This window comes from Astatotilapia calliptera, chromosome 15 (genome assembly GCF_900246225.1).
Source record: "Astatotilapia calliptera chromosome 15, fAstCal1.2, whole genome shotgun sequence".
Lineage (NCBI taxonomy): Eukaryota > Metazoa > Chordata > Actinopteri > Cichliformes > Cichlidae > Astatotilapia > Astatotilapia calliptera.
In genome coordinates this window covers 31500088-31516222 of record NC_039316.1, presented here as the reverse complement: position 1 = coordinate 31516222, position 16135 = coordinate 31500088, and the positions used below count along the sequence as shown (strand labels likewise).

Genomic DNA, 16135 nt, shown 5'->3' with positions numbered 1-16135 from the left:
CTTCCTGAAATGTGTTTCAATTCTGGCCCCAAGAACGATATTTAGCGGCCCCTTACCTGAAATCAAAGTTTGATATTAGTGTGGCCCACGCGAGGGGTTTTTCTCACAGGCACCTGCATGAGTCGTTGCACTAGGTGGTTTATATTTTTTAACACGTGTGTGCTACCGTAGGTCAGGCTCATGAACTGTCACCGAGTAGAGAAAAAATATATCCTGTCACACAGTGCAAATACATTTTTTGTCACCCAGCCACAGTCATGTTTTTTTCAAACCCTGCCGTGAAGAGAAAGGTTGGTGATGAGCACAGACAATTTCAGGAGGAGGAGGAGGATGTGGACGAAGCCATTGCTCTGCACTGCATTATCCATCAGCAGGCCCTTTGCAGCAAATGCCTGAAGTTTGACAGTGTGATGTCCAATGTTGTGAAATGCATCAACCATATCAGATCCAGGGGCTTAAAGCACCGGTAGTTTTGTGCCTTTTTCAAGGAAATAGAGTCAGCATATGGGCATATGCTCTACTTCACCAAGGTACGTTGGCTTAGCAGCGGGAAGGTCTTAAAGAGGTTTTTTGAGTTGAGAGCAGAAGTGAAAGCCTTTATGGAGAAGAATGGGATGGCTGTTTCTGTACTAAGTGATCCTGAATGGCTAATGGACTTAGCTTTTCTTGTTGACATCACACAGACAAGCTAGGACAATTTGTCAGAAATGCCCCCCACCTCTCCTGAGCTTTACAGGATGTTCAAGCGGAGCATGTGCATTTTTGGCACCACCAATCTGTGTGAAAAACTCTTCTCCACAATGAGCTTAAGTCAAAGTTCAGGTCCAAACTTACAGATAAGCTTCTTAAAGCCATACTAAGCATCTCGGTTGCTTCGTCCCTCAAGCCAAATCTGGCTCAGCTGTGTAAGAGGAAGCGCTGCCAAGTCCAAAAACCACAATCTGCAGCAGTTTGCTGTAGCCAACTACCGGAAGAGAAATGCTCATAACTTAGTGGTATGCATATTTATAAAAGAGAATTTGCATCTATCAGATTTGTCAAAAACCATTGACGGAGACATAGGTTAGACTTTAGCCCCCGTTATTGGCGAACAGGTTGCACTCTTCTCCTCCCTCAGTTGCAGCTTCATCTAGGGATGAACACACACACACTTTTCCCTGACCTGTTACCCAGTTTCTTGCACCTAAATCTGTCTGTGAATGCCGTGTTTATCATCTCCCGACCTCGCTCTAGTTACTCCCACATTCCTTTCACTAAGTCTGCACAAACAATTCTCAGTCATGGGAATCTGTAACTTTTCTACTTATTTTATTCTGAGTGCTCAGTAGTGCAATGAACTATTATAGTGATCTGAAATTAATTACAGTCCCCATACCATTTGCCAGCACGGGTTTTGTAAACCAAACCTTTCTAGTCCTGACAGTAAGAATTTCAGTGTGTCCTTGTGTATTTGCCCTTCAGCCAGCCAAACAGCTATCTGTCACACCCTGAGTGTGACTCATTACACTGAGACTCCATCTGCCAGGACAGACACTTGCAGGGTAGCGCAGCGCTGACTGTGACACTTGACATGAGCTCCCTTTCCTTGTCCTCTCCCAGCACCTCTGCAAACAAACTTGGAGATGCACACAGAGAGAAGAAAGTACAGTGTTATGTAACACAAAAAAACAGGGCAATTGATTCTTTTTTCAGTTTCCTAAAAGGTGTTGCTTTGCCCCAGGCAAGGAGACTGTACTGATCTAGCCATATACTGAATGTAGCATTTAATTTGAAACACACAAATGTGTTTGACTGGGTTTCTTTGAGGTACAGTGGTCCCTCGTTTATTGCGGGAGTTACGTTCTAAAAATAACCTGCGATAGGTGAACATTTTCACACTTTTCTGTCTTGTTTAAACACTCTCAAAGTTCACACCTTCATAGAAAAATAAGTCCAGTATTATAGAATGAAACCAAAGATCAAACCCTGTTTTCAGGTCCAGAACATGGAAATAGAGGAGCTGCGATTTCAACATTAATGAATCAATGGTACAGAAGCAAGAAGAATGAGTTGAGTAAAGTTTGACATATCCGACTGTTTTGTTTCGCTTAATGCGCCTTATAATCCGAAATATACTGTAACTTCTACCTTCCTTTAGCATGTCCAGAAGTCCAACTTCTTGTGCGATGGTTAGCATCTTCCTCTGCCTTTTGTGTGCTACTGCATGTGCCTTTGACGGTGCAAAACGTTTTGTCGATGTTGTTTTGTTGGGGAGAAAACTTACAAGCATACAGTACAGCACTTCAGAGTCACACTGCTAGCGATCGAAGATGTATGTTAATTTGACAAGCTGAATGCATTCTGTACTGGACAGCCAATCAGGACACAGAACACAATGCGTTGTTTTTTTGTTTTGTTTTGTGTTTTTTTTTTTTTTAAAAAGCAAAATTGCACAAAAAAAGTCTGCGAAACAGCGGAGCGCACAACAACAATAAGGTTAAGAACCACTGTACTAGACACACTGATGACGCCTTTCCCAAAAAAGTTGATTCTGTACATCTGGACGTCGCGTTTTCATGGGAGAAATGATAGGGTCGCCCCTACAAAACTGTGTTTCACAGACGAAGGAGTGAAGATTTTGCAGAAGGACACACCGGCCTCGTCTTCCCTTCTAGAAGTGCATGCTTAAATGAAGATGAATAAAGATGAATAAAGGTTTTGTGAAATAACTACTGAGGTCCGGTGCCGTCTCTGGATGCCTCGACGAATAAAAGAACAGGGGTAAAATTGATTTCGCAACAGTACACTTTCTTTAACTCTGCAGCAGCAAGGTAATTTATACTATATGGCGCAGTGCTTCTTTCACAGACATGACAGAGAGAAAAGGGGCTCTTTTTTCATGTCATGCCTCCCACATTTGAATATCATTTGAGGACTGATTTGGCTTTTGGCCTCAGGCTCACGCTTACCACTGGCTCATGTGTGACATGCAAGCTTGACTTTTATTGTGTGTTGCTGTTTGGCTTAGTGGGTTAGTTCCTCCACTTCAGTCTGTTGAAAGCTGAAGGTTGTCAGTTCAACTACAGCTTTACATAGTTATTTTCATTCTTGTGGGCTCACACACCTAACCCATCCTTGCTATGGCCTCCCCAGTCCAGCTAGCCGGGTCCTTTTAGCCAAGGCATTAGCTCAGCAAGCAAGAGCGTCTCTGGCCTGCTAAGGGAGCCTAACTTGTTCTCGCTTCGCGAATTTTCACTCTTTGAATTTACAGTTTATAACTCCTATTCACACCAAGATGAACAATAAGAGCAGTGTTGTGGAAATGCTATGTTGCTTACCTTTCGAGACTGGGGACCACCAAGCTGGGTTCTTCTCTCGCCATTTGTTGATTCCCAAGCGAGACGGGGAACTCCGTCTGAGGGGCCTCAACCTCTCTCTGCACCCCCTCCAAGATGCTGATGGGACTTGGAACACTTGGAATCCCTTGAGATACCACTGTTTTCCATTATTATTGTTATGTACATATCTATAGCTACATGATTGTAGGGAAAATGTTAAAATTCGACCTATTTTTTTTTTCAGACAAAACATTTGTTTATACCTTCATGAGCTTGTATGTACTTGATATATTTTGTTTTGTGTTGTATTTATTTTATCTATCTATCAATCTATCATTCAAAAGGAGAACATGAAGCTGTAGTAATACGTTTACATACAGTCATCCTGGGCATGAATGTGCCAAAGAAGGTGTCACGAGCTGTTCTTGTGTGTTCAAACAGAGCCACAAAATTTGGTAAGCTATGGCAAACAGCTGTAAAATGCTAATAATGGAGGTCAAATCGGAGAAGGACTATTTGAATGTTACTTAAGTAAATAAACTGCTGCAAAAGCAAAAATAAATGTTTTTCAACACTTCCTGAACCACAAGAAGCATTCAAAACTCTAGAATTGAGGTGTAAGACATTAAAAAAACCTCTAGTTCACAAAAAAGGATGTCCATAAAAGCTGAAAGGGCTAAACACACTGAACGCAACAACTCATTACAAACAATTTAAAAGCGTGTGACATTCTGCTGGGTGCACTGACAAAACTGAATATTTGGAAGCACAATCTAAACTTAAAAACCTGGTATTTGACAGAGAGACCTAGGTGGAAACAGAGAAGAAAGTGATGAAAATCCTCTTGAAAAAGGTATATAACTTTAGCGGGAGATCAAGATGGAAGAACTGTGGTACAAGAACAGAATGGCCATTCTCCAATTGGCAAAGTTTCTCAAAGGATCTAAAATATTCATAAATTAGGCTTTTATGGATGTACTGAGGAGAAAAAGGAAGGAGTATATGGGCTCTGAAGTACTGTTAGGACCGAAGATACATTTTTCAATAATTCACTTTAACAGCAGAAGCTTGTATACCAACTTTCACAAGATCAAACATTGCCTCGGTCTTACACCCTTTCAATAAAGCAAAGTGAGACAGGTATGGACTTGGGTGAAGCAACTTATGAAATTATTTCCAAGAGCAGAGAAAACACAACTGAATGTGATGTTGCTGTCTTTATTGATGGTAATTTTATAAGTGTGGTGGAAGGAATGTCAGTAGTGGTGTAAAAAACAACCTAAAAATAATGTTTATCTGTGGTATTATCTGTAGTGTGAGAGAGGAGGACAAAGGAGGACAGAACACGAGAGAAGACTGAACTAAATTTAAACAAAGAGCGAGCCATTTATTTGGGTTGAAAACATGAAAATAAAAAAGGCAAAAATGAACAATGGCGAAAACTAAAACCTAAACTGGGAAAAACTAGACTGTGACGACCACGAAAAAGAACATTTGTGACATCGAGGGAGACAAACAACCTGACAAAGAATGAATGAAAATACACAGACTAAATACACACAGGAGGTGATCAGGGGAAACACACGGGGAAACAGCTGACACAAATGAACATAACGACGTCACAGAGGAAGCGTAAAACTAAACACACTGAACGAAGAAACACAAAACTTTCAAAATAAAACAGGAAACATGGAGTGATGTAGAGATGAAGACACATGAAACACGCACACAAGAAATACATGACGACTAACACAGAAGGCCTAGGTGAAACAGCCTAGACTAAAACTTGAGGCAAACTAATAATAATCCTAAATCTTATCATCTTCAAAATACCACAAAATAGATCAAAACAAACTGAAAACGCTTGGTCACAGACCCAGCCTCTGACATAGTGATATCAATATTTACCTGAAATAAGCACAAACTGAAAGATGAATCAACACCATATACAGCCTCAGTATATATCCCAAAATCATCAAACCCAGTTATTATACTTCTCATTATTCAACAGTGATTGATTATATATTTACCAGGAATCAAGAGAACATCACCGACCACCTTCCAGTATTTATAGTTTATTATGGGGGTTATGGCAAAGAAAGATTTTCAAGATAAGGATCAAACTTGTAAATGGGTTAGAATTGAACAGGTAATGGAATAAAAAAGATGCCAATACATTTTTTTAAGTATTTAAATTATTGCATGATTAAAAATTGCCCAATAAAATAATTTAGTAGAAAACAAATATCACATAATAATGTCATGGATTATATAGAGAACTTATAAATTGCTGAACAAAAGAACTTGGAAATATAAGTTAACTAATATTTTGTGACACTGTAAAAACCAGTATTACAGTGAATTATTAGAAGATTGTGATGATAATATTAAAGATAGATATGCCGTATACCTCCTCCAAACCATCAACATGTCTTTTAGAAGAACTACCATTAATTAATGCTTCAATTTTAAATATGATCAACCTATCTCTATTTATCGGTTAGGTACCACAGGCCTTCAAGGTGGTAGAAAAAGTTAATTTCAATTCAATTCATAACAACAGTTGCCTTAAGACCCTACAATAATACAAACACTGATACTTAAAAAGCCATCACTGAAGCCAGCTGTCTTAGCTAATTGTTGGCCAATCTCCAACCTTCCTTTCATCTCAAACATTCTTGAAAGAGTAGATGCAAAACAGCTAACAGATCATCTGCAGAGGAGTGGGTTATTTGAAGAGCTACAGTCAGGTTTCAGAGTGAAGGTTACAAATGAGGAATATATCAAAGACATAAGAAAAAAAACTGAGGTTATTGGGTTGGCTACCATTGGGGTGACTGTAGCTCAGGAGACAGAGCAGGTCATCTGCTGATCGGAAAGTTGGTGGTTTAATCCATGGCTCCCCCAGTGTGCATGCCAAATATCCTTGGGCAAGATACTAACCCCAAATTGCTCTCTGATGCATCCATCGGAATATGAATGTGTGTGAATGTTAGGTAGAAATCACTTAGAAAGCATAGAAGAAAGTGCTTGTGTGAATGGGTGAATGTGACATGTTGTATAAAGTGCTTTGAGTGCTCCAGGAGAGTAGAAAAGTGCTATAAAAGAATCAGTCCATTTAACCAGATTCTTACTCTGGATGGCATTACCTTAACTACCAGTAACATTGTGAGGAATATTGGAGTTGTTTTTTAGACCAGGATATGTCCTTCAATGCACATATTAAAAAAATAGGACTGCTTTCTTCCATTTGCGCAATATCTCTAAAATTAGAAATACCCTGTCTCCGAATGATGCTGAAAAAGGACTAGAAAGAGAGAGCATATTTCTCCTATCCTGGCTTCTCTTCCTTTGATCCCTGTTAAATCCACAATCTAATTTAAAATCTTTCACATCACATGCAAGGTTTTAAATAATCAGTTATGTCATGTTAACTTAAAGACCTCATACTACTGTATCACCCCGTTAGAGCATGTCCCTTTAAGACTAGAGGCTTACTTGTGGTTTCTAGGGTATTTAAAAGTAGTATGGGAGGCACTGTCTTTAGTTTCAAGGCCCCTCTTCTATGGAACCAGTTCCCCCTTTGGAATTCAGGAGGCAGACAGCCTCTCTACTTTTAAGAATAGCCTTGAAACTTTCCTTTTTCACAAACCAGTTTGGGCTGCATCAGGTGACCCTGAATCCTCCCTTACTTACACTGCAATACGTCTAGGCTGCTGGGGCATTCCCATGATGTACAGACTGTGTCTTCATCACTCACCTTTTTTCACTCTGCATTTTAAAAGGTATAATTAATCTCTGGTTCTCTTCCTCAGCATGTCTTTCTCCTGTCTTCCTCCCCTTACCCCCAAAGTGTGTTTCATGATAAACAGAAAGTGGTGTGATGCCAGGAGCATTTCTACTCTCTCCAGCGGCTGCTCGCCACATCTGGAGTTCCTGAGCATTAAGTGCCGCCCTTTCTATCTGCCCCGTGAGTTCACCTCAGTCATCGCCACGGCGGTCTACATCCCACCCCAAGCGGACACAGGTATGGCTTTGTCCGAATTACATGATGTGCTGAGCTCGCTTCAAAACAAGGACCCGGGCGCAGCCCTCATTGTAGCAGGAGACTTTAACAAAGCGAACCTCAGACAAGTCATGCCAAACTTTTACCTGTCTCGTGTCCAACGAGAGGGGATCGGATTTTGGATCACTGCTACACGCCATACAAGCAGGGCTACAAAGCTGTCTCACACCCGGCTTTTGGGAAGTCTGACCACAACGCCATCTTCCTCATTCCCCAGTATAAACAAAGCATACGGAGGGAAGACGTGACCAAGAGGGAAGTAAAACGGTGGACTGCCCAATCAGAAGCTACGCTACAGGACGCACTCAACGACGTAGACTGGGACATGTTCAGAGCATGCGCAGTCGACATCAACGAGTTTACGGAAGTAGCAGTATGCTTCGTCAATATGCTAGCGGAGGAGATTATCCCCACTACGAGAGTCACCACATTCCCAAACCAGAAACCGTGGATGGACAGATCGATCCGCACTGCAGTAAACGCCAGGACTGCCTCCTACAACGCGGGTCTTGCCACTGGCGATATGAGCGCCTACAAAGCGGCCTCATACGGCGTGCGGCGCGCGGTGAGAGATGCCAAACGCCGGTACCGGGAACGTGTGGAGTCCCGCTTCCACCAGGGCGACGCACGGAGTATGTGGCACGGACTACGCACCATTACGGACTACAAAGCCAGGGACACTGCGCCGATCAACGCCGACTCTGCATTCACCAACGAGCTGAATCGGTTCTACGCCCGTTTCGAGGTTAGCCAGGCGGCTAATGCTATCTACCGCCTGACTACCGAGGACAGTGACGTCATCAGCGAGAGACCGGTGACCAGCATCGCGGAGCATGACGTCCGAGCGGCACTGAGGAGAGTGAACACAAGGAAAGCGGCGGGGCCAGACGGCATCACCGGCCGTCTGCTGCGCTGCTGTGCTGACCAGCTAGCAGGTGTGTTCACTTACATCTTCAACGAGTCCCTGGCGAAGTCTGTGGTCCCCACATGCTTCAAAAGATCCACCATCATCCCTGTGCCCAAGAACAGCAAACCCTCATCCCTGAACGATTACCGGCCAGTTGCACTGACCTCGGTAGTAATGAAGGTGTTTGAGAGGCTGCTGAAGAACATCATCTCCTCCTCCATCCCAGACACCACAGATCCACTGCAGTTCGCCTACAGATCCAACAGATCCACAGAGGATGCCATCGCCCACGTCCTACACACCACTCTCAGCCACGTGGACAAGAAACAGGGTAACTATGTGCGAATGCTGTTTGTTGATTACAGTTCAGCGTTTAACACAATAGTGCCCTGCAGACTGTTCACAAAGCTGAGGGATCTGGGACTTAACAGCCGTCTGTGTGCATGGGTGTTGGACTTCCTCACTGGCAGAACTCAGGTGGTGAGGGTGGGCAGGTGCTTCTCCAACAGCATCACCATCAACACAGGAGCACCTCAGGGATGTGTCCTCTCGCCACTGCTCTACTCCCTCTACACTTCAGACTGTGTGGCCACCCATGGCTCCAACACCATTGTGAAGTTTGCTGACGACACAGTGGTGTTGGGTGCCATCTCCAACAACGATGAGGCGGCCTACATGGATGAAGTGAAGAATCTGGCATCATGGTGCCAGGACAACCACCTCCAGCTGAACGTCAGCAAGACCAAGGAGCTGGTGGTGGACTTCAGAAGGGATCAGCACAGAGACTACAAGCCCATTATCATCAATGGAGCTCCAGTGGAGAGGGTGCAGTCCTTCAAGTATCTTGGTGTCCACATCTCCTCAGACCTGACATGGGCTGCCCACATTCAGGTCCAGACCAAAAAGGCTAGGCAGCGCCTGTACCACCTACGACAACTGAGGAAGTTCAGGGTCTCTCCAAAGATCCTCAGGATTTTCTATACAGGCGCTGTGGAGAGCATCCTCACACAGAACATGACATCATGGTTCGGGAACAGCTGTGTGAAGGACCAAAAAGCTCTCCAGAGAGTGATCCGTACAGCAGAACGCTGCTGCAGGATTGCTCTCCCCCCGCTTCAGGACACCTACACCAGGAGATGCCGGACTAGAGCAGCGCAGATACTGAAGGACCCGTCCCATCCTGGCAACAAACTGTTCCAACTTCTGCAATCTGGTAGAAGGTTCCGCATCTTCCGGGCAAGGACAGAGAGACTCAAGAGGAGCTTCTATCCCCAAGCCATCCGTGCCCTAAACACACACACCCGCCCTCTCACATCATCTATAATTGACTGAGACAGGACTCTTCCAGACACTAAACCAAGGCACAATGTACATTTCAATTCCTTTAATTTTAAATATGTTTATATTGTCTATCCTGTAAAATAGTCAGATGTCTATTCATATTAATGTACAGAATTCACCTGCTTGCTGCTACTACTGCACATTCACCCAGTGTATATACTATATATATATATATATATAGTATATACACCCCCCCCCCCCCAATTTTTGCACATGTCGAGGAGCGTGTCAGGCTACATTTCACTGTGTGTTATACTTGTATAACTATGCATGTGACAAATAAAGAACCTTGAACCTTGAACCTTGAAATGGTCGCGGCAGATGGCTGCCACTCCCTGAGCCTGGCTCTGTTGGAGGTTATTTTCTGTTAAAAAGGATTCTTTTTCCTTCCCACTGTGGCCAAAGTGCTTGCTCATAAGGGGTAATCTGATTATTGGGGTTTTCCCTGTTTTCTATTATTGCGTTGTATTGTATATTTAATAATTTTCGTCCTATCTCCAATCTACCATTTCTCTCAAAAATCCTTGAAAAAATAGTTGCTTCACAAGTCCATCTTCACCTAACTGATAATAACCTTTACGAACAGTTCCAGTCTGGCTTTCGTCCTCTACATAGCACTGAAACTGCTCTTATAAAAATAACAAACGACCTTCTTATAGCAGCTGATTCTGGTCTCCTCTCCATCCTTATCCTTCTTGATCTGAGTGCAGCTTTTGACACCATCTCTCATCCCATTCTCCTTAGCAGATTAGCTTCTATTGGTCTCTCTCACACTCCACTAGCCTGGTTTAAATCATACCTATCTGACCGCACTCAGTTCATTCAATTAAAATCCTTCACTTCTCAGCTTTCTCCTTTATCCACTGGGGTGCCCCAGGGATCTGTCCTCGGGCCCCTTCTTTTCATCATCTACCTTCTTCCACTTGGACATATTTTTCGTAAATATAATATTCAGTTCCACTGCTACGCCGATGACACCCAGCTCTATCTCTCTACCAAACCTGACTCTACTCTTCCTCCACCCTCCCTCATCCTCTGTCTAGCTGAACTTAATTCTTGGTTCTCCTCCAACTTTCTTAAACTCAACAGCAATAAATCGGAACTTCTTCTGGTTGGCACTAAACGACTGCTATCCAGAATTAACAATTTCTCTCTCACCATCAATAACTCGCTGGTCCCTATCTCTCCCTCTGTGAAAAGCTTGGGTGTCATTCTCGATAGCACATTATCCTTTAACTCACATATCAATAATATTACACGTGCAGCATATTTCCAACTCCGTAACATTAATCGCCTCCGCCCCTTCCTCACACCTCACGCCACTGCCATTCTCATCCATAATCTTGTTATCTCTAGAATTGACTACTGCAACTCATTATTATTTGGCCTTACACAAAAATCTATCAACAAGCTCCAACGTGTCCAGAACTCTGCTGCCCGTATTATTACTAGGACTTCTTCTACCCACCACATCTCCCCAATCCTGAAGCAACTTCACTGGCTCCCGGTCAAATTTCGCATCCATTTTAAAATAATTCTGTATACATTCAAGGCTATTCATTCTCTCTCTCCACCGTACCTCTCTGACTTATTACAGATGAAGCTCCCATCCCGCTGCCTCAGATCTTCATCTTCTCTTTCTCTCTCTGTTCCCTCTGCTCGTCTGATCACAATGGGAGGGAGGGCCTTTAGCTGCTCTGCCCCTCGACTTTGGAATTCCCTACCCCCGGACCTCAGAAATATTAGTTCATTCTCTCTTTTTAAGTCCACCCTCAAAACTCATCTGTTTAAAATTGCCTATTCTTAAATTTCTGTATGTTTTTAACTTTTATCTTCTATTTTTATCATTGTGTATATTTCCAGTTTTTATCTGTTGTACAGTGTCCTTGGGTGCTTTGAAAGGCGCTATTTAAATAAAATGTATTATTATTATTATTATTATTATTATTATTATTATTATTATTATTATATTATTGTAGTAGCCTTACTTACAGTCCCTTGAGGCAACTGTTTAGATTAAGCACTATATAAATAGAATAGAATAGAATAGAATTGAATTGAATTGAATTGAATTGAATTGAATTGGTGGTACAACAGGGGTGCAAGGCTGCAGGTAGCACTTTGAGTCCCTGACCTTAGGCCTGTGAGGGACTGGTGAAGTGCCACAATCTACAAAACAATTCCCTTTTTAGGTCTTGCCTTGTCGTTCTTGTTGCCACTTGTGTGTAACCTGTCTCCTCAGAGTGAACTAAAATATGAAGACTTAGCTGAATCAACACCACAGCACAGTCAGCATTTTTCATGATTCTCTCTCTCTCCTTATCTTATCTTCTCAGCACTCTGTGGAGGCTGTGAATGCTGGAGTGAATCCTGTTGGTGATACCTCCTACAACTCAAGCCACTGGGATCTGGGTAGTGCCTTCTTTTTTGCTGGAACTGTCATCACCACTATAGGTAATAAAAATTTGGAAAGACTGAACTGAACATACTGAACATTTTAATATGGTCCAATGTAGGGAATGCATAGTTCATTGTATTACCTTTAACCTCTGAATATACACCAGAGTTTATCCTTCAATAGATTCTTCAGTACTGTGCCTGTATAACTGCATGTAAGCATATGGAAGCCATGGGCAATATAGAGGTTTTTGACTCTTTACATAAAAAAAGTAAACAGAAATAACTCTCCACTTAAGGAAGTTGGATGCAGTGTACGTGTAACCCACCACATATAAGGATAAATTCCATACAAAATCAGCATTTTCATTCCTGGATACAAATGCCAGTCAGTCAAGAAAGGCATGAAAACTATGAATGAACACATATGGAATTATGTAGTAAACAAAATAGTGTGAAATAACTCAACTCAAAACATGTTTTATATTTTACATTCTTCAAAATAGCAACCCTTTGCTTTGATTACTGCCTTGCACACTCTTGGCATTGTCTCGATGAGCTTCATGAGGTCGTCACCTGAAATGGTTTTCCAACAGTCTTGAAGGAGTTCCCAGAGATGCTGAGCACATGTTGGTCCTTTTGCCTTCACTCTGCTGTCCATCTCATCCCAAACCATCTCGATGAGTTTAGGTCAGGTGACTGTAGAGGCCAGGCCATCTGGCGCATTTATCATTTCTTTCTTTGCTACATAATTCCATATATCTTGCTATATATGTTTGATGTCTTCAGTATCTACAATGTAGAAAGTAGTAAAAAAAGAAAACCATTAAATGATTAAATGAGAAGGTGTGCCCAAACTTTTGACTGGTAGTGTATATTCACTATCCCTGCCCTCACACGCTTAAACCATCTCAGGCTTTCTTTCTAACATTATCTTCCAAACACTCAACCTGAGTCGTCCCTCTGATGTACTCATTTCTAATCTTCTTCATCCATTCTGGTGACTCCCGATGAAAACCTCACCATCTTCAGCTCCATTTCCTGCTCGGTCTCCTGTCTTTTTGTCAGTGCTAGTCGCCAAATCGCACTATAGCAGGCCTCACTACCATCTCGTTCACCTTTTCACCAGTTTCCCTCTCTTTCACACACATATCTTCTGTCTTGCTTCTACAAAATTTCATTCCTCCATCTATTCGTGCTCTCATCCACCTGCTTCCTACTCTCATTAGAGATCACACTGACCTTATCTGTCAGTCTGTTAGTCGCTAATGCAAACAAGAAAGAGCCCAGAGCTGATCTCTGATGTAATCCCACTTCCACCTTGACCCTATCTGTAGTAAACAACTCACCACTGTCTCTCTGTCCTCATACATGTCTTGCACCATTCTCAAATACTTCTTTACCACTCCAGACTTCCTAATGCAGTTTCTCTCTTGGCAACCTATCATATGCTTTCTTTAGATCCACAAATACACACTTTGGCTCCTTCTGACCTTCTCTGTACTTCTTCATCAACAATCTCAAAGCACACATTGCATATTTAGTTGGTATGGTCCTTTGTCTTCAGCACAGCATTTTGGGTTTATTCATGACTTTTGATTCACTTCTTTGAATTTAAGTTCAATCTTTGTATTAGTAGGTCTTGAGTTTATTATTTCTAGTTCCTGGCTCTTGTTTTATTACAGCTCACTTTCGTATCCAGGCAGTCAGAGTCAGAGAGACTTTATTTATCCCCAAGGGGCAATTAAGTCTGTTGCTAGTCTCCTCTCTGTGTCTTTTCATGTTGTAGTCTGTGTAGTCTCCGTGTTTTGCTATGCTTTTGTCTCCCCGGTCAGTCATATGTGCATGTTTGTTTAGCTCCAGTATCTGTGTCAAGTTCACGTGTTTCAGTCTTGGACTCAGTTTGTGGGTGTGGTTCCATCCTCTTTTATTTTGATAGTATCCCGTCTCATTTGTGTCATATTCAGTTTTGCTTCCCCTGTCTTGTTAGTCGGATACCAATCAGCTATGTTCCCAATCACCCTAATTACCTGGTGTGTATGCTGTCTGAATCTCCGTTTGTTGCCCTGTGGAGTTGAAGGTTGGATTTCCTTGTTTTGTACTTTGTTTTAGTTTAATAAAACCACCTGTTGTTTAACCCTGGTGTTTTCAAGTCCTGTATTTGGGTCCTACTGCTGCCTGCTACACAGCCTCCTTGGTAGTAGTGCTCTTTCTCAGCATGAAGTCATACTACTGCTCACTGATCGTCACCTGTCTTCTTAACCTAGCTCAATACAATACAATCACATGCTGCTCCATTCCTCAGGTATCCTCTCAGTCCATTATCTGGTCGAACTCACTCTTCATTCTCCTCATAGATGCCTCACCGTTAAGTTAACTCCATACTAAACTTACCCCTTCACTTCTGATTCAATAACTTTCCTCCGTTTGTCTTCTGTGCTCTTATTTTTTTCATTCATCAGTTCTTCAAAGTAGTCCTTCACACTTAGTGTCCACCTTAACATACAGCTCACTATAATGCATTTCCTTTGCCACTGCCACCTCTTTTCCTGTACACCTTGCCTCCCAGTGCTTTTGTGTACTTCATCTGACTGTCTCACATTTTCTTTGAATACACTCCTGAATTTCTTCATTGCACTACCAGGTCTCCTTGTCCACGTTCCTCTGTCAGTGGATACATCAAACACCATGCTAGTAGTTTCCTTAAGCCCTACAGCTGTACTTTCCCAGTCTTCTGGCAACTCTTCCCTGACACCACGTTGCAGTCTCTTATCACTTCCAAATTGTACCTTCTGCATTAGATGTAGTGTGCGTGTTTACAGCTACCTCCATCTTGTATGTCACTGCTTGTCACTCACTCTTTTCAAAGTATGTGTTGACCACAGTCATTTCCATCATTTTCACAAAATCCACTGCCATCTGCATTTCTCTCCTTAACACCATATCTACACAACACTTTCTCATCACCTCTCTTCCCTTCATCTACATGTCCTTTGTTGTCTGCTCTAATCACTGCTCTCTCCCCCGGGAAGACTCTCCCACTTCATCCAACTTACCGAGTGTTACACTATAAGCTGGATTCATGTATTCACACGTACAGTAGACTGGAGGATCTAGGGGTTTAAACAGTCTTTAATAAACCACCCCAATGCCTGCTATGAACTTTACATACAAAGTAGAATGTCTCACTAACTTCTTTTCTAACTGCTTAACTGCTTTTTTCCTACATATTGTAGATCTATATAGCCCCCTCTATCTCCATTTTTCCCTCTAGGATATGGTAACATTGCTCCAAGCACAGAGGGAGGGAAGATTTTCTGCATTCTGTATGCAATATTTGGGATCCCGCTGTTTGGATTCCTCCTCGCAGGTGTTGGGGACCAGCTAGGTACCATATTTGTCAAAAGCATTGCCAAAGTGGAGAAAATGTTTCGGGTGAGTCACAGTGGTCCTGTTGTGTTATGTAACTTATTGCCTTTTAAAATGAAATGGCCGTCAGTAAGATGTTTTTCATGTGGGGTCCTTGGTTTAACATAAAAAACTGAAATGTGTATATATATATATATATATATATATATATATATATATATATGAAAATGAAACACACTGGGTAGAATTTGTTCAAATGCTACTTATTTATGTTCAGTTTAAATACACAGCTGCTGTGTATTTTTAAGGGTTGTAATTCTCCAGAGATGCATGTACCCAAAGCAGGCGTGTGAGTCAGTCACAGGTAAATTTAAAGTGAGCTGTTTATTATCAGATTAGTAGTTGAATCCAAAAAAGTAACGTTAAGTCAAACACTGAAAACCAGGAACTAATAATAATCTACACTGCAGAATAAGAAGGGATGAGAACAGGTACAAAGCCGGGAGCAGGAACACAGTAAAAATAAGGATAAACAACAGCTGATCAGACAAAGATAAAAGGGAAGACTGCAACTATAAATACACAAAAGGGTGGTTAAGGCAGAGTGGTGACACCTGGTGTGAAATGCACTTCACACACGTACACACACGCACAGTTGTTTGTCGCCAGATGCCACGTTTATTTCTAGTTTTCATTTGTTATGACCGTCCACAGTCTGACAGCTCCGGTCTCAGCTGA

The 16135-nt window shown here is 42.2% G+C and overlaps 1 protein-coding gene across 1 annotated transcript in view; it reads left to right on the top strand.

The window, feature by feature from the left end:
- Positions 1 to 16135, top strand: part of kcnk10a (potassium channel, subfamily K, member 10a) — a 38655-nt gene that overhangs the window by 16322 nt on the left and 6198 nt on the right. The window contains exons 3-4 of the mRNA XM_026194931.1: positions 11968 to 12085; positions 15303 to 15463. Of these exons, the coding sequence (XP_026050716.1) occupies positions 11968 to 12085; positions 15303 to 15463 (279 nt within the window). The remainder of the gene's footprint in view (positions 1 to 11967; positions 12086 to 15302; positions 15464 to 16135) is intronic.